This window comes from Lithobates pipiens, unplaced genomic scaffold (genome assembly GCF_037356315.1).
Source record: "Lithobates pipiens isolate NorthernLeopardFrog02 unplaced genomic scaffold, aLitPip1_a1.2 Scaffold_24, whole genome shotgun sequence".
Lineage (NCBI taxonomy): Eukaryota > Metazoa > Chordata > Amphibia > Anura > Ranidae > Lithobates > Lithobates pipiens.
In genome coordinates, this window is record NW_027507786.1 from 12,180,941 (window position 1) to 12,200,998 (window position 20,058).

Sequence of the window (20,058 nt, forward strand, 5' to 3'; positions counted from 1 at the left end):
TACAGTCATGCCTATGAACATCTAAATGATTCAGAGAAGGATTGGGAGAAAGTGCTGTGGTCAGATGAAACCAAAATTTAGCTCTTTGACATTAACTCGGCTGTGTTTGGAGGAAAAAAATGCTGACTATGACCCTAAAAACACCATCACTACATTTAAGCACAGAGGTGGAAACATGATGCTTTGGGGCTGTTCCTCTGCTAAAGGTACAGGCCGACTTTGCCGCATTGAGGGGGGCATGTATTGTATAATCTTGGATGAGAACGTACTTTCCTCAGCCAGAACACTGAAGATGGGACATGGATGGCTTTTCCAGCATGGCAATGGCCCAAAACAAGGCAACCAAGAAGTAGCTCAAGAAGAAGCACATTAAGTTCGTGGAGTGGCCTAGCCGGTCTACAGACCTTAATTCTATGGAAAATGTATGGAGGGAGCCGAAACTTCGAGTTGCCAAGAGGCAGCCAAAAAACCTTAAGGATTTAGAGAAGATCCGTAAAGAAAAGAGGACCAAAACCCCTCCTGAGATGTGTGCAAACCTGGTCACTGACCACAAGAGACGTCTGACCTCTGTGCTCGCCAACAAGGGTTTCTCCACCAAGTACTTGCCATGTTTTGCTTGGGGTTTAAATACTTATTTTACTCACCGAACTACAACTCAATTTATAACATTTGTTTTATGCGTGTTTTTTCTGGATTTTTGGTTGATATTCTGTCTCCATCATTTAAAATACACCTATGATAAAAATGACACACCCTTCATTTCTTTGTAATGCCGCGTACACACGACCGGACTTTTCGATGGACTAGGTTCCGACAGACTTTCGACTTAGTTCTGACGGACTTTCCGAAAGAACGGACTTCTCCACACACAATCACACCAAAGTCCGATGGATTCGAACGTGATGATGTACGACTGGACTAGAATAAGGAAGTTCATAGCCAGTAGCCAATAGCTGCCCTCGTGTCGGTTTTTGTCCGGCGGAAAAATTTTAAACATGTTCCATTTCTAAAGTCTGTCGGATTTTTGTAAATCAAAAGTCCGCTGCAGCCCCACACACGATCGAATGGTCTGCCGCAATCGTTCCGTCGGACCTTTGATGTTGAAAAGTCCGGAAAAGTCCGGCATAAGTGGGCAAACTTACAAAATCTGCAGGGGATCAACTAATCAATTTCCCCACCGTATATACAGTAGTTAGCCAGGTTAATCATGAACATCAAGTTGACATGTGTCAATGTATATTTCCTTGCGGTTTTTTGTGGGATTTTGAATTTATAATTCGGAGAGGATGAATGGTATCTGGTATTTTTTTTTTCAAAATGCATTGCACTGCAGTGTTGAGATGGGAATAGGCGTGTGTTTTATTATGGGGAAGTTGGGCACATGCATTTAACTTGTTGCAATACATGCATTAAAATGCAACAGTGTAGATGAACCCTCCAGGAATCCCAAGCTTCCATTACCTCTATAGAAAAGGAAATATCAGTATACATATGATATGCAGAATAGTGTTCCTCCTTGGCTTAGGAAGACTTATTGGTAAATGACCAGAAGTCACCTGTGTGGGCAGAGCGATTGATCTCCACTATACCACCTTCATTTCATATATACTCAGGTATAAAGATTTTAAATATTTCTTTGTAAAAACTATTACAATGTATTTTTCTTTGTGGCTGCTACCTGTTTAATGAGCAGTATTCCTGCAGTGGAACAAAAGCGCCCTCCTGTGGAGAGAAGGTGTAATAACAGCCAATCTCAAAGACCGCATGGTGCAGTGCAGCACAGACAATGTCCTGGGGGGGGGGGGGGGGGGGGGTTCAAAAACATCATCTATCATCATCATCTATCATTTTCTGTAAAGGATCCCTTATAATGTCTTCATTACAGCAAATCAGCTTTAAGAGAAAAATAGATTACTGATGAATGCATTATCTAGAATGATAACACATTTTTTTTTTTTTTTTTTGCTTAAGCATTTTATTGGAAGCTAATAAATACAAAAAAGTCAAAAATAAATAAGTACAATAGATAAATACAGAAAATCCTTAAAAAGAAAGACAGATAAGTGCAATGATCCACAGTTATGGAAAGCAGCTGAATTTGGTCATATTACTGAAGTTGGATTCATCACCAATACTTGTTCTTCACTGTGCAGGGGCGGACTGACCATTTGGGCACTCGGGCACTGCCCGAGGGCCCCATGCCACTAAGGGACCCCATCAGGGCTGCCAGCCTCAATAAAACCCGGGACGGGATGTAAAAATCTGTGTTTTTTTAAAAATCCCAAGATTATAGCTGCCCCGCCTCTCCAGTACATTTTCAATGTGTGTATGTGTATACTGTGTGTGTATACTGTGTGTGTATACTGTGTGTGTATACTGTATGTGTGTGTGTATACTGTGTGTGTATACTGTATGTGTGTGTGTATACTGTGTGTGTATACTGTATGTGTGTGTGTATACTGTGTGTGTATACTGTATGTGTGTGTACATACTGTGTGTGTATACTGTATGTATGTATATACTGTGTGTGTATACTGTATGTGTGTGTGTATGTGTGTATATATATATATACTGTGTGTGTATACTGTGTGTATATATACTGTGTGTGTATACTGTATGTGTGTGTATACTGTATGTGTGTGTGTGTATACTGTGTGTGCATACTGTATGTGTGTATGTGTGTATGTGTATACTGTGTGGCCCCATAATCTATTGCCTGGGGGCCCCATAATCTCCTATTGCTCGGGGGCCCCATTAACTTCTCTTATTGCCCGGGGCCCCCCATGAATTGTCAGTCCGCCCCTGTCCCTGTGCTTTCCAGACATGGGTGGGATGAAATGCCGTGGCGGGATTATTATTAAAACGAGGGGTCTCCAAACTACATTTCATGTATTTTATCCAGCCCACAGCTAGGGTCAGTGGCAGGGCCGGGCCGGGACAAGGGGTGGGCAGGAGGAGTGGATGAACTGGGCCCTGTGGTATCATGTGAGGTGGAGGGGGGTGCCACAAGGAGATTGGGGGGGATTTGTGTTTGAAGGGGGAATTTGAGAGGGTACAGGTGTAAGTATTGTTCTAGGAGGGAAATTTCTGGGTGGGGGTGCTAAGAGTGGTGATTTAGGGGAATTTGTGTTTGGAGGGGAGATAGGGGAATGAATATTTGTGCTAGGAGGGGAATTTGTGCTGGGAGGGGGGATTTGATGTGGGGGGGGGGGAGATGTATACAAAGAGGGGACATTTTAGGGGTAGAGGATATGTGCTAGGTGGGCTGCCTTTTTTGGGGGGGGGGCATTTGCATTGGGGGGGGGCAAAGATTCGCACTAAGAGGGTTTATTTCAGCAAGGGGCAGATTTGTACTTGGAGGAGGGGAATTTATGCTTAGGGCATATGCATGCAGATTCGTGCTCAGTGTTTTTTTTTTTTTTTGGGGGGGGGGGGGGGTTCTGACGCATAATGCTCATACACATTGGGGAGGGGGTTCAGTTTGGTATGTTCGCCCTGGGATCTAGATGACATTGTCCCAACACTGGTCAGGGGTATGTCCTCAATGAGAACTGAAGGAGGATTAAGGTCAGCAGAGGTTGCCTATGGTCTCCTCTTCTGATGATAGGGAGGACATTGATGGGGACCTTGATGTAAGGGGGACTCTTAAGGCAGACTCTGATGTTAGGGGGGACTCTGATGGGGACCCTGATTTAAGGTGGAACTCTGATGGGGTCCCTGATATCCTGATATTTTTTTTGGCCTGGTGTTATTTGTAAAATATAAAATGCATCCCTATAACCGAAAAGTTTGGAGACCCCTGCTCTAGATCTAGATACTTTCAAAAGTTTCCTTCACTTGGGCGTGGCCGTGGGTCAGTCTTAGTGTCCCGTACGTGGTTGGAGGACGAGTTGATGAGAGGTCTTCCCTTACACCTCTTTTTTTTATTACTTTTTACTCTTTTATGTCGGGATAACTGTCTCTTCCTCTTGTTTTTTTTGGTGTATCCAGATTCCTGCATCATTGGAGGTCACCCGAAGATCCAGATCAAGAACAGTACGTTCTGCATGTCGGCCTATCCCAACCTGACCATGGTCAACTACACCACCAACCACGGGAACAAGTCTTTTGTCAGCGGGAGCGAGGAGTACTTCAAGTAAGATATGTGACCGCATGACGTGTAACTTCATCCTCAAATTCCTTACTATCTCCAAACTGCAACCCAACCGCTTGTATCAGGACGGGGAGCTCTTGAGAGGAGACTTCGGTGCCGGGACAAAGTCATTCATTGCCCCGGGGCAAAGATGCCAAACCGCGCCACCCCCCGTCCCCGATCTACAAGCTTAGGGGACCCTACGCCCACCGGTCACTTACTTGTCAAAGTCTCTGCCGCTGTCATTACTCCTGTCAGCCTTGTAACCAGTGGCGGCTGGTGCACAATTTTTTTTTCGGGGTGGGGCGCAAACAAACTGAAAAATTCTGAAAAAAAACAGAATGTGAAAAAGCATCAATTGCAGCCTCACTGTGCCCATAAAACGCAGGCACTGTGCACATCATATGCAGGCACTGCGCCCATCAGGGGCGGTACCCGTGCACCCACAATGCACGGGCCCGCCACCGATCCACCCCCCCCCCAGTGGCTCCCATCCCCCCGCTCTTTGCAAGCACTTAACCCATTGTGGCGGGTGACAGACAGCTTGGTGCATGGTGCGTGCAGCGGCTCCATGTCCTCTTTTCCATGGTGGCTTCCAGCTCCTCCCCCTCCTCTTCCTAGGCATCCAATAGGACCACCTGTCCTTTCAGCCGGGTGACCGGTGTCAAAACCCACTTCCTCATTGGCCGGGAGGAGGATCAGTGTTACAACACTGAATATTCATTTGCTGTTGTAACACACCCGAGCCCACCCTATATTGAAGCCTATTAGAGCCTCTGGCTATAATCGGTGCTTCAAAAAAAAAAAAGACCCCTCCCCACTCCGCATTGGAATCCATGCACCCGGTGTCCTGAAAGGGACTGGACGCATGGATAGGGGAGGCGGCGATGGACAGGGGTGGGGGCAGCACTCCGTGCGCCCTTAATGGACGGGCCACCCCTGGGGTGGATGATTTGTTTGCTGCCCCCCCCAAAAAGCCACCAGCCGCCACTGGCTCTCAATCAATCAGCCCCTTCCCCAAAAGGACTTGCCCATAGGTCCACTGGTCGAAGCGGTGGTGGGGCCATGGCTCCAGCTGCAGTCAAAACCCCGGAAGAGTTTTTCAAAAAATGTACACACTTTTTTTTTAAAGTGCAGAAACTTTTTTTGAAAGTCAAAGCAGGTAAAGCAACTACCAAGGCACTGGATTGCTTTTACATGCGGCGGAACGGGGGGTCCCCGGGTTCTCCTGTCCCATTCCACCAGCTGACCATAGAGACGACCGAGGACCAGATAGTCTCAGACCATCTCTATGATCTAAGAAATGGGAAGCGGCCAGTATTTTGTCACTTCCGGTCACGGCCCTTTGTAAACAAGCCATTACCGGCCATTAAAAGCATCAGAATAAACCAAGCTCAGTTTGATGCTTTTTAAGGGCAGAGGAGAGATCTGGGGTCCAATAGACCCCAGATCTCTCAGTAAAGAGTACCTGTCATTGCCTGTGCTATCACAAGGGATGAACAACATCCCTTGTGATAGCATGGACAAATAAAGTTGAAAAAATCAAAGAGACAGTGTAAAAATATAATAATAATATAATAATATATATAATATAATACATTATAATTTTTAAACATAAAAAAATGAAGATCCCCGTGTAACTCTAAACTGGTAACCTGTAAAGGATTATAAAGTGTAGCCTATGGAGATTGTTTTTTTTTTTTTGTTTCATAAAGTTTTTATTGATTGAACAGAAAATTATATTTAATACAACAAAGTCATGTTCTTTAAATCCTAACACTATTACATTGGAGATACAATATTTTTTACAGTTGAACATTTCTTTTGATATGATAGCGAAGTGTTATCCAGATGTAAAGAAAGAATCAAGTTCATGCAAACAATTTGCAAAAAATAAAAACATTCAATCATTTTTAATTAATTAGTAATGATCTATGATGGAGATTGTTAAGTACCGTAGTTTGGTGCAATTTTAAAACGTGGCATGTTGGGTATCAGATTACTCGGCATAACATAATCTTTTATATTTTAACAAACCATTGGGTGTTATATTGTGTTTTTGTGCATTAAAATTCACTAAAGTGTATATATATATATATATATATATATATATATATATTTTTTTTTATTGCATTTGAAAAACTGGTGCGCAAATACTGTTTGACACAAAAAATAGCAACACTTACCATTTTGTTCTCTAGGGCCTCTGCTTAAAAAAAATATATATAAATTGCTTGGGGATTCTAAGTAATTTTCAAATTTATTTTTTATTTTTTTACATGTATGTGAAAAATGTCAGAATAGGTCCAGTGTTAAGATGGTTAATCTATGTAATGAAAAACAGAAGGTTTTAATTTTTAACCGCCCACTGACCGCCCAACCCCCCCAGTAATTGTACTCCTGAAATTACTTTATTTTTAAGGGGTTAGGGTTGAAGTTAAGATTTAATTATTCATTTATTGTTACTCAGTAATAATTTATTGATTTTATTTTTTATTGACGATTTTTATTTATTTGTGTATTTATTTATTCATTTATTATTATTGGTATAATAATAACGTCACAGCCTTTCTCACAGGCTATGAACGAGCATACGCATGCGCACCCCCCCCCCCCCCCCCCGCCGACCTGCGCTGTGATTGGACACAGCACAAGTCTGCCAGCTGATTTCAGTAAATGATTTTTGCTGAAGTCAGCTGATTGGCTGTGGTCTATCACACACACACAGAGTTCTGTGTCCCCATAGAAATGTGTGAAAACGTGCGTTTCTGTGCGATTTTCTGCTCAAATTAAAAAAAGTTAAAATTTAAATAGTAATAATATATGAATAAATAAATGTAAAGTAAATGCACAAATAACTAAAAATCATCATAAATAAGTAAAATAAATGAGTAATATGTAATAATACATTAACAAATAATAATTAACCTCCAACCTTAAAAAAATATTAAATACATTATTATTATTATTATTATTAATAATAATAATAATAATAATAATAATAATAATAAAAAAAATAACAGCATCCAAATTCAAGAAAAAATACATTATTTATAATAATAATAATAATAATTATATTTTTGTTGTGTTCTAGTTAGGGTGTTTAGTTATTGATAATTACTAATTACTCTTTTTTTTTTATAATTGACAATTTTTATTAAATTTTAATTGCTATAGAAAAAATAAAAGGCACAAGCACAAGAGGGGGGCGATGAAATAAAACAGATACAGAGGGAAAGGGAAATGGAAAATAATGATGGATCAACAGACTTCTCTAATTACTATTTTTTTAAGGGTTTAGGGTTAAAGTTAAGGGTTAATTATTTATTTATTGTTACATACATTAATTTATTGAATTCATTTATTTTTTATTTATGATTATTATTTATTTGTGTGTTTATTTTACATTTGTGAATTTATTTATTATTATTGGTATAATAATAATAATAAATAAAATAAAATAAAAAAATAAATTACCCCAAACCCAACTCCTCGTCCTAACTCTAACCTAAACTGAACTCAAAACCCCTTACCCTAACGGAAAAAAAAACATTATAATAAATGAATAATAATAAAAGAAGAAATAAAAGCTAACGGTAAAGCTGAAATACCTAGCAACAAATGATGCAACAGATAATAGTTTTCTCTATTGGCTAATAAAACAAGCCAAAGCCCATAAACACTGCATACAAATGCACAAAAACGCAACAAAAACGCCCTGAAAAACACGCAAAATAATTACGCAAAAGCGCTCAAAGACGCTACGCTCAGGTGTGAATGCAGCCTTAGTGTGACTAGTGAGATCAGCGACAGTTAGTGACCTTCCCAGATAGTATCCTGTTAGCGCCAGATTTTCCGCCACCCTATCAGAGTCCCACTATAAGTCGTTGATCACTGTCCTTACAGAACAGCATCTATAGCTGCGTAAGTTTTAGTACAGTATATATACCATATTTTGTAGACACTATAACTTTCGCACAAACCAATTATTATACACTTTTTGGGATTTTAGCAGAATACATTTTGCCCTAAATTTATGAAATTAGATTTTTTTTTAAATATTTTATTGGATATGTTCTATAACAGAAAATATAGTTTTATTTTCAAACATTTCAGTCTTTTTTTTGTTTATATAATAAAAAAGTGCTGTTGCTGCATAGCAAAAAATTCTGTGGTCATGAAGGGGGGGGGGGGGGGGGTTGATTAGAACCTTCTGGAACTCAAGTGGTTAAAAATGTCAATATCATGTAGATGATGAGGAGGATAGATGTAGCCACAGTAACATATAAGCAGATTAAACGTCAACTTTTGAATGTCCATCATGAGTGAAATAACTTCCGGTTTCTTGAGTTTTCCAAAATGCTCTGGAATAAATATTTATTATTTCAGGTACAATATGCTGAAGATTTCGGACGGTATTGAATATCCCGGTGAAATCCGGTGGCCTCTTGTCTTTAGCCTGTTTCTGGCTTGGGTTATCGTCTACGCCTCTCTTGCCAAAGGGATCAAGACCTCTGGAAAGGTAGGGGAGATCCTACAACATGATACGCGATGTAGAAGAACGTATCACTTCCCAAAATGACAGTATTTACAGCACAGTGGAACCATGGATTACAAGTAACGTGGTTAACAAGCGTTTTGAAAGACGAGCAACTTTAAAAATAAAAATAAAATCCTGACTCGGTTTCACGAGTGTTGTCTCGCAAAACGAGCGGGATTCAAGCCAATGGCCAGAGGTGTGGGAGCGTCGGTGACACTCGGAATGGTTCAGAGCCGTTTGGAAATACTCGGAACCTCTCGAAAAATACTTTGAAACACTTGGAAATACTCCGTTCCCAAGTGTTTCTGAGCCTTTCTGAGGGTTTCCGAGTTCAGCCCAACTGTCCCTGAGTATTTCCGAGGTGTTTTGAAAGACAAGCAACTTTAAAAAAAAAAAATCCTAACTCGGTCTTCGTGAGTGTTGTCTCGCAAAACGAGCGGGATTCAAGCCAATGGCCAGAGGTGTGGAAGCGTCGGTGACACTCGGAATGGTTCAGAGCCGTTTGGAAATACTCGGAACCTCTCGGAAAATACTTGGAAACACTTGGAAATACTCCGTTCCCAAGTGTTTCTGAGCCTTTCTGAGGGTTTCCGAGTTCAGCCCAACTGTCCCTGAGTATTTCCGAGGTGTTTTGAAAGACAAGCAACTTTAAAAAAAAAAAATCCTAACTCGGTCTTCGTGAGTGTTGTCTCGCAAAACGAGCGGGATTCAAGCCAATGGCCAGAGGTGTGGGAGCGTCGGTGACACTCGGAATGGTTCAGAGCCGTTTGGAAATACTCGGAACCTCTCGAAAAATACTTGGAAACACTTGGAAATACTCCGTTCCCAATTGTTTCTGAGCCTTTCTGAGGGTTTCCGAGTTCAGCCCAACTGTCCCATAGTATTTCCGAGGCTCTCTGGCACCCCCCACCTCTGGCCACATGCGGTATTGCATGCAATAGAAGTCAGTGCGGAAAGAATTATCTTTGTTTCCATTGCCTGAGAAACTCGCTTTGATATGCGAGTGCTTTGGATTACAAGCATTCTCCTGGAACGCATTATGCTCGTAATCCAAGGTTCCGCCGTATCTCACAAAAGTGAGTACACCCCTCACATTTTGTAAATATTTTATTATATCTAAATATTAAATATAATAACAAAAGCTAGGTATTCACTTTTGTTGCCAGCGGTTTAGACATTAATGGCTGTGTGTTGAGTTATTTTGAGGGGACAGCAAATTTACACTGTTATACAAGCTGCACACTCACTACTTTACATTGTAGACAAGTGTCATTTCTTCAGTGTTGTCACATGAAAAGATTGACGAAAATATTTACAAAAATGTGAGGGGTGTACTTACTTTTGTGAGATACTTATTTATATACAGTGGAACCTTGGATTAGGAGCATAATCCATTCCAGGAGAATACTTTTAATCCAAAGCACTCCCATATCAAAGTGAGTTTCCCCATAGAAGTCAATGGAAACAAAGATAATTTGTTCCGCAATGACTTCTATTACATGCAATAACGCATGTGGCCAGGGGGGCCGCCGGAGAGCCTCGGAAATACTCGGGGACAGCTCGACTGAACTCGGAAAGCCTTGGAAAGGCTGGGAAAGACTCGGGAACGGGGTATTTCTGAGTGTTTCGGAGTCAATCCAAATCATTCCGAGTATTTCCAAGCGGCTCCGATCGGCTCCGAACCATTCCGAGTGTCCCCGGCACCCCTCTGGCCAAATGCGGTACTGCACTGCCCATTAGCTTGCATTCTGCTTGTATTGCGAGACAACACTTGCAAACCGAGTCAGAATTTAGAAAAAAAAGTTGCTCGTTTTTCAAAACGCTCGTTACTCGCTAACCAAGGTTCCACTGCAATGCTGTCCAAGGACATTGTTCTCTGTGGATTTCCGGGGACAGTGATGCCGAGTTTTGGAAGTTTGTTTCAATATTCTGTACCTCAAAACCTCCTCAGATTTAAGCATTGGTCGTCCTTCCAATAAAAAGATTCAATAATTCAATTTACACAAAATTTGATACAAATTTCGTAAATAAGCTGCAATGAAATTGTTCTCTGCTGCAGCCCCATGTTGGGACATTTAAGGAAACATTGATCGTGTTTCGGAGTGCGTGCTTCCTTATTATACAGTTTACCTGAAAGTCATTTTTTTTTGTTAAATTGATTTGTTTACATGCTTGTTATTGCAAAATTTTCTAGATGAGTTGCTTTTTCTTCTAGTGCCTTTCTTATCGGTCAGATGGTGCAAATAAAACCAATTTCAGCACATAGATAACCAAACTTCTTGTGTGTGTAACAGCCTCAGCCTGGGCTCCCACCAGGTCATGTCCGACGCGTTTCACTCCGCCCTGGTGCTTACTAATGGGGATCATGACCATGGTTAAGCTCTGGGGGGGGAGGGGTGGAGCGAAATGCGTGACCTGGCTGGATGAAAATGGGAAATCTGTTTGGTCGCTTTGGCTACTCTCACACTGAGGCAGTTTTCAGGCGTCTAAAAATAGCACCTGAAAACCGCCTCCTGTGCCACCCCAGAGTGAAAGCCCGAATGGGGCGGTGGGCATGCAGGACGGGGGGAAAAAAAAGTCCTGCAAGCAGCATCTTTGGGGTGGTTTGGGAGTGGTGTATACAGCGCTCCTAAACCGCCCCTGCCCATTGGAGTGAATGGGCAGCGCTTTCGGAAGTGCCTGTAAAGCGCTTCGGAAAACATCACAACATGGGCGATTTTCATCGGCCGCTAGTGGGGGGGTTAAAAGCGCCCAGCTGGTGGCCAAAAAGTGCCGCTAAAACAACGTAAAAGCGCAGCTAAAAGAATGGAAAAGTGCCGCTAAAACAACGTAAAAGCGCAGCTAAAAAAATGGAAAAGTGCCGCTAGAACAACGTAAAAGCGCAGCTAAAAAAATGGAAAAGTGCTGCTAAAACAACGGAAAAGCGCTGTTAAAACGAGCGTCGCTTTACCGCCAACGCGGCCGCAGCTGCAGTGTGAAAGCAGCCTTTGAGTTGATAAGCATCTTTGCAAAGAAGTCATCTGACTATTTTCTGTATTATCTTCATAGAATTGGTTTTTACTCTTATGTACATTGTACTCTGTGTTGTTACATATTTATCATACATTTGGTAAATACGCCCCATATAGATACTTTTGTAGAATGTAAAAAACACACACTACATCGTGCTAATTCACAGCACAGATTACACATAGTAGAGCAAACTCCTCTTTCATTACGGGAGTTTTTGTTTCTAGTTCAGAGAGAAAAAAAATACCTTGAAGTGTTACCTTTACACACACACACATGAACTTTAATGGCATCCCGGTCTTAGTCCGTAGGGTTCAATATTGAGTTGGCCCACCCTTTGCAGCTGTAACAGCTTCAACTCTTCTGGGAAGGCCGTCCACAAGGTTTAGGAGGGTGTCTATGGGAATGTTCGACCATTTTTCCAGAAGTGCCTTTGTGAGGTCAGCCACTGATGTTGGACAAGAAGGCCTGGCTCGCAGTCTCCACTCAATTTCATTCCAAAGGTGTTCTATTGGGTTGAGGTCAGGACTCTGCAGGCCAGTCAAGTTCCTCCACCCCAAACTCACTCATTAATGTCTTTATGGACCTTGCTTTCTGCACTGGTCCAAATCATTTGGTGGAGGGGGGATTATGGTGTGGGGGTTGTTTTTCAGGGGTTGGGCTTGGCCCCTTAATTTCAGTGAAGGAAACCCTTTAGGCGTCAGCATACCAAGACATTTTGAAAAATGTCATGATCCCAACTTTGTGGGAACAGTTTGAGGAGGTTGCCCTCATATATTATGGAAGAGCCCTGGGGCCATAAAAAAGAAAAAATACAGAATTACATTTAAAAAAAAAAAAAAAAAAAAATCAGAATTCTGACTTTGAATCTCAGAATTCTGACTTTCAAACTCAGAATTCTGACTTTTAAAGTCAGAATTGTACATTTAATTTTTTTACAGAATTCTGAGATTCAAAGTCAGAATTCTGACTTTCAAACTCAGAATTCTGTTTTTTTTTTTTTTAAAAAAACGTAATTCTGTATTTATTTATTTTTTGATGGCCCCAGGGCTCTTCCATAATATATAACATGAATAATCACAAAGAATAATTTAATAAATGAAATAGGTGAAATAAAGTGCAACTCAAAATATAAGTCTATAAATGAAACCTCTGCATAAAAATAAATGAAAAAAACATCATATTGAGTCCACATATGAAAGATTCCACAATGTAAAAAAAGGTGATTTCCAATAGGGTGATAAACTCCATTCACTTCCACCATCACCAAGGAGATGGGGATACCTTGAATAGAAAAAAACCCTTGATACGTTGGGACTCTTACCAGAATTGGTGGACCCCCTAAAGAGCAAGGTCATATACACCAGCAGACTTAGCCCTCTGCAGGGTCTATGGGTCCTCCTTGTCCTCCTCAGTATCCAACTGGAAAATGGGAAATCTTCTGTAGCATTCGATAGAGTCTGTAACCTATTCACAACCCTAATTGCATTTGTGATATTCTCTGCCTGCAGACTTGCAGGCTCTGAAGGATCTGAGTGGTGGCTGCAACGCGTTTTGGCATTTTCTGTGTCTATTTGTGTCTAGTTAGCAAGTGCCTCCAGATTTTCATCACTATTTTGAGGTCTGATAGGTCAGAAAGTTAAAATACCACCATTGTTCACACACTGAACATTAGCCTGTGGAGTTTTCCCACTGCAATCCACAAGTGGCCTGGAGCAGACCAAAAAACATGACTGTGTACCAGTGCACAAAGCAAGGTCCATAAAGACATGGATGAGCGGGTTTGGGGTGGAGGAACTTGATTGTCCTGACCTCAACCCAATAGAACACCTTTGGGATGAATTAGAGCGCAGACTGCGAGCCAGGCCTTCTCGTCCAACATCAGTGCCTGACCTCACAAATGCTCTTCTGGAAGAATGGTCAAACATTCCCATAGACACCCTCCTAAACCTTGTGGACGGCCTTCCCAGAAGAGTTGAAGCTGTTATAGCTTCAAAGGCGGGCCAACTCAATATTGAACCCTACGGACTAAGACTGGGATGCTATTTAAAGTGGTGTTGCCACCAAAAAATTAAAACTGCTTAAAATTCGTAAAAAAAAATAAAATAAAAATAATTGGCAAAAAAAAAAATTTTTACTCACCTCTAAATACCGGTTGCTAGGGGATCCCTCGTAATCTGCCTTCCTCATTGCCCGGGCTGGTGACATCACTTCCCCTCGCGCCGCACATTCACCTGGGACCTGTCATGTGTCCCAGGTGACTGTACGGCGTATCACGGCGCCCTGCGCCGCTCGCGCATGCGCAGTGGGTGCCCGGCTGTGAAGCCACAGCCGGGTGCCCACAGTATGCATGACGGCGCCGCGAGCGGAGCGGGGAGCGAGGGGGGGGGCTTCGTTCCCCCGCATCGCTGAACCCTGGGGCAGGTAAGTGTCCGATTATTAAAAGCCAGCAGCTGCAGTATTTGTAGCTGCTGACTTTTAATTTTTTTTTTTTTAGGGGGTACCCCACTTTAAGTTCATGTGTGTGTAAAGGCAGGCGTCCCAATACTTTTGGTAATATAGTGTATTTGAGGTTAGGTCTATGTTAATGCACTAAGGTTGCAGGCAGTATGGGAGAGTGCCACCCATCCAATGACATGCACCTGCCACTAGAGGGCGGAGAGGTGAAATGCATTCAACTATGTACACTCAGAACATTTACTGTACGTTTGATACATTGTTGCCATTTAAACACTGTACACTGGTCCTCAGCCTCTGTGACTTTGTATGTAAATGACGTCTGTCTGTTCGGAGCGTGTTGACGTAATTCAGTATGTTACTTTGCTCAGATTAATTTTGCACGTTTTTCAGGTTCTCTCTGGCCACCTGGGAGTGAAGCCATATTAATTACTGGAATGTTCTCTGCAGAGCCTGGTTAGTCTGAAAGGAAGGCGCTTCTTGTATTCCCGCAGAACCTGCAGCAATGCCACGACACATACAGGACACTCAGGCACAATTCAGGAGGACTTTCACACTGCAGAGTTAGGGCAGCAGCACCTTGAAACACAAGATTTGTTTGTTCACAATATCACATTGCCCCAGTGACATTCAGGGGTGGATTTATAAAAATGATTTGCATATCTGCTCATCCATTGAAACTGCATGTAAATTTGATGTGTGCGTATGGGGCGAAATCGAATGTTCTCAGTGAAAATACCACATTGTGGTCACTAGATGGAGCCAAGGAGCATACTTATTTCCTCACAGCGCCATCTAGTGGCCATAATACAGTATTTTTTTCCCCATTTCCACATTCCATCTGCACAGAATTTAGCCTGAGGACATTTGGTTTTTCCTCATTTACACTGAAAGAATTTACATGCAGTTTTGATGGATAATCAGCTATGCAATTGTTTTCTTTTTATACAAATAAAACAACTTAAAGACAATTTTCCACATATTTGACACTGTTAGATTGATAAGAGTGAAACCTTTAAACCCATAATGCTTACTATATGAGTATGAAAAATGGGAGCTGCCAGTTCTGATTTGTTTCTAATGGTAGAGATTCCATGGCTGACATTCTTACCATGGCTTCTCCTTACCTAGTGAGACAGTAACTGGGGGAAAGCTAGCTTTTTCAGAATTCATTGGTTGCTTGCTTTCTGCAAATTATTGACTGGCTGCTCCAGACCCCCCTGGTATGTTCTCCATAATATAAGATAAATACAAATGCAGCACAGACGGAGGGAACTCCCTTGTAAATGAAACAGCAGGATTGCAGACCCAGGAACTCAACTTGGGGATGGTGGGAACCCCTTAAAACGAAGACAGCAGCTGTACAGTTCCAAAAATCCAGTTCAGGGATGGTGGGAACCCCTCATAATGGGTACAGCAGGAGTACAGAGCCAGGAACTCAGCACAGAGATGGTGGGAACCCCTCATAAAAGGCACAGCAGGAGTACAGAGCCAGGAACTCAGCACAGGGATGATGGGAACCCTTCAAAATGGGCACAGCGGGTGTACAGAGCCAACAATTCAGCACAGAGATGGTGCTAACCCCTCATAATGGGCACAGCGGGTGTACAGACCAGGAACTCAGCACAGGGATGGTGGGAACCCCTCATAATGGGCGCAGCAGGTGTACAGACCTGGGAACTCAGCACAGGGATGGTGTGAACCCCTCATAATGGGCACAGCAGGTGTACAGACCCGGGAACTCAGCACAGGGATGGTTGGAACCCCTTATAATGGGTACAGCCTGACCGGCCACCAAGATCGGGTAAGTGCCGGGCAGACAACGAGTGGGCGGGGGTTGCTAGTTAAATGCCGCCGGGGGGGTTTAGGGTTGTGCTGGTTAAGTGCTGCAGGGGAGGTGTTGGTAAGGTGGTGGTTAAGTGCCACTGGGGGGTCACAGTGGCTATAATTGACGGACACAGTGAGGTTGCTATTGATGGACACAGTGGCTGCATATAATGGGCACAGTGAGGCTGCATATGATGTTTTTTTTGGTACTTTTCAGAATTTTTCAGTTTGTTTGCACCCCCCCCCCAAAGTTTTGAGCACCAGGTGCCAATGTGGGAACCCCTCATAATGGGCACAGCTGGTGTAGAGACCCGGGAACTCAGCACAGGGATGGTGGGAACCCCTCATAATGGGCACAGCAGGTGTACAGACCCAGGAACTCAGCACAGGGATGGTGGGAACTCCTCATAATGGGCACAGCTGGTGTAGAGACCTGGGAACTCAGCACAGGGATGGTGGGAACTCCTCATAATGGGCACAGCAGGTGTACAGACCCAGGAACTCAGCACAGGGATGGTGGGAACTCCTCATAATGGGCACAGCAGGTGTACAGACCCGGGGACTCAGTACAGGGATGGTGGGAACTCCTCATAATGGGCACAGTGGGTGTACAGACCTGGGAACTCAGCACAGGGATGGTGGGAACCCCTCATAATGGGCACAGCGGGTGTACAGACCCGGGGACTCAGCACAGGGATGGTGGGAACTCCTCATAATGGGCACAGCGGGTGTACAGACCCAGGGACTCAGCATAGGGATGGTGGAAACTCCTCATAATGGGCACAACAGGTGTCCTGTAAACTCATCATAGAGGTGTTGGAAACCCTCTGGAATGGGAACAGCAGGTGTGGTGACCCAGGATCTCAGCACAGGGATGGTGTGAACACCTCATAATAGGCATAGTAAGTGTACAGACCTGGGGACTCAGCACAGGGATAAGGGAGATCACCTAGAATGGGCACAGCAGGTGTGCAGACCCAGGAATTTCGGGCACAGGAATGATCAAAGCTTCTTATAATGGGTACAGGCGGCAGATGTACACACCCAGGAAATCAACACCGAGATCTCACCAAAAGAATGAGTACAGCAGGAGTACTGACCCGGTGGATCAGCAAAGGGATGGTGGGAATCCCTCTTAATGGTCAGGTGTGTAGACCCCAGAACTCAGAAATGGCAGGGAGCTCCTCGCAATGAGCACAACAAGTGTGGAGACCTGGTAGGTCAGCGCAGGAATGGTGGGGGCCTCTCTCATAATAAGCACAGTTGTACAAATCTAAAAAAAGTGCAAAGAGATTACACCAATAGAGTGAGGGATAGGGGAGACTGTCAGGAAGTTTAATCCTCCAGCATCCACCAAACACAAAAATATTATAACACACTTTTAGAAAGGAAAAAAAAATACATATTGCAGTACCAGCTAGCCACCCGCATCAAAGGGATTACACTCTTATACCAGCAACATTCAAATCCTGGCACATACAGTACATATTGCAGTTTTCAGGATGAAGACCCACTACTGAGAAACACAGGGCATCTTGCATAGGTGACAGTACAATGACAGAGTTGAGTCAGTAGGTGGCAGCAGTCATCACACACCATCACAGCCTTCGGTGTTCCCTTCTGGAGTCTTGGGGAAGATTTGGTAGATGTCCTCCTCCATGTTATGTGCTGTCACACTGTGCCTCCTGTGATACTCTGCTTTGTGCACATAGTTGCTGTGACCTTCTGTGATTGCCGTAATGTCTCTTTTATTCCAGGTGCTCACACAGATACGGGCCGGATCACTCCGAGTGTACACAAGGCTCAGCGCTGTCCCCACACACACCCTCATAGTACAGTATAGATGTATATGGGAGCAAAGCTTTAGCAACAATGTATCCTGGGTGTCAGACCAAATATTTAATTTATTAAAATGTATTTTAATTATTTATTTTAAAAAATATCAGCACTCCAAATTTGCTTGAACTGGGACTATGGTCTTTGTACTTTTCCTAGATATACTTGTTAAAATTATAATGTAAATTAATCTATCAATGCCTGAAAACACATGTTCCTGTATATGGTTTTAAAATACATTTAAATAGTTCACATTTGGGGCTGTCATCGTGCTTGTTCACTCCATATGCAGCCCCAGCTTTCTGCTTTGTATGTTGTGCTTTACCTCTCCTCTTATCTCACAGTCTACCAGACAGGGCCTCCTTGAGAAGGAGATTTGATAAGCCTGCTGCGCACCTTACTGACATGAAGAAATGGCTAAGTAGATAAGTTATTGCACTCATGACACAGGATTCACAGAGCACTATGGGTTTTCTAAGGAGAGACCATAACAGAAGCTGTTTACCTTCATACTCTCTCTCTTGCACTTTTCTTATTCACTGCCAAGTCCCGCGCCCTCATGTTCCTGTGTGATGTCATCGGGAGGCCTGCGCCAGCTTCTCTTTCACTTCACCCTACCCTTCCCTTCTTTACTAGGATGCACTCATGACACAGGATTTTCAGCGCACTATGGGTTTTCTAAGGAGAGACCATAGCAGAAGCTGTTTACCTTCATGCTGTCTCTCTCGCACTGTCTTTTCTTCTCTTTTCTTTCTTTCCCCCTTCCTCCCTCATATTCCCCCCACTCCCCACTTCTCGATTCCCTTTCCTCTCTTGTTTTTCATCCTCTCTAACCTTCTTTTTTTCCCTCTCTCTAACCCCCTATCCTTTCCACTCCTTCTTGCTTTTTACTCTACCCTTCTCTCGCCTCTTTCTTTCTTTCTCCCCTCTTCTATGTCACTTTCTCCTCTACTAGGTAGTGGCAGCCGGTGTTTTTTTTTCTGGGGGACGGCAGCAAACAACCCCCCAGTCAGCCGGTGGCACCAGCTCTGGCTCTAATCAAATGCATAAAAAAAACACCCCCCTTATTGGAATCCATGTGTCCAGTTCCCTGCATGTAGATTAGGGGGCACGATGCAGGAATAGGGGTGCGGCGCCCATGTGCCCCTAGTGGATGGGCCACCCCTGTCCTCCACCCTTTTGTTCTTTACTGGGATGCACTCATGACACAGGATTCACAGAGCACTATGGGTTTTCTAAGGAGAGGCCATATCAGAAGCTGTTTGCCTTCATACTCTCTTGTACTGTCTTTTCTATTCCTCCTTTCCCCCATTTCTCCCTCATATTTCTCTTCCCCTTACTCTCCACTTCTCTATTCCACATCCTCTCTCCTCTTCCAACTTCTTTTCTCTCTCTCTCTAACCCCCTTTCCTTTCTCCTTCCTCTTCCTTTTTCCTCTCCCCTTTCTCTGTCCTTTACCCTTCTTTTTCCCCTCTTCTCTATCACCCCCCCCACCCTTCCCTTCTTTGCTAGAATGCACTCTTGACACAGGATTCTCAGAACACTATGGGTTTTCTAAGGAGACCATAACATAAGCTGTTTACCTTCATACTCTCTCTCTCTCTTGCACTGTCTTTTCTTCTCTCTTCCCTCCTTTTCCCCTTCCTCCCTCATATCCCCCCACCCCCCACTTCTCTATTCACTTTCCTCTCAAATTTTCCATCCTCTCTTACTTTCTTTTCTCTCTCTCTCTCTAACCCCCTTTTCTTACACCTACATTTTAAGTGTCCCCCCTTCTCTCTCCTTTGTCTTTCAGTCTCCCTCTTCTCTATCAGAGCACTATGGGACTATGGGGTTTCTAAAAAGAGATTATAGCAGCAGCTGTTTGCTTTTATATGCTCTCTTCCTCTCTGGCACTGTCTTCTTCTTTCTTCCTCCCTCTCCCATTCCTCCCCTCCTCCCTCTTTCCACTTCTCTATTCCTCTCTCATTTTTTCTCTCTCTTACCACCTCTCCTTTACTTTCACTCTTCTCCCCCCCCCCCCCCCATCTTCTCTCTCCTCTTCTCTCTTTTCTGACTTTCTTTGGTCTCTATTCTCTATCACTTTCCCCCTACACTTCCCTTCTTTACACGGATGCGCTCATAACACAGGATTCTCAGAGCACTATGGGTTTTAGAGAGATTGTAGCAGAGACTGATTGCCTTCATACTCTTGTACTGTCTTTTCTTCTCTCTCTACTTCCTACCTTATATTTCTCCCCCCCCCCCCCCAACTCTT

General features: G+C 43.3%; 1 protein-coding gene across 1 annotated transcript in view; it reads left to right on the top strand.

Annotated features, from left to right (window-relative positions):
• The window catches only part of SLC6A5 (solute carrier family 6 member 5), a 127,869-nt gene that overhangs the window by 40,910 nt on the left and 66,901 nt on the right, over positions 1-20,058 (top strand). Inside the window, exons 5-6 of the mRNA XM_077453610.1 lie at positions 3,991-4,135; positions 8,522-8,654. Coding sequence (XP_077309736.1) covers positions 3,991-4,135; positions 8,522-8,654 — 278 coding nt within the window. The remainder of the gene's footprint in view (positions 1-3,990; positions 4,136-8,521; positions 8,655-20,058) is intronic.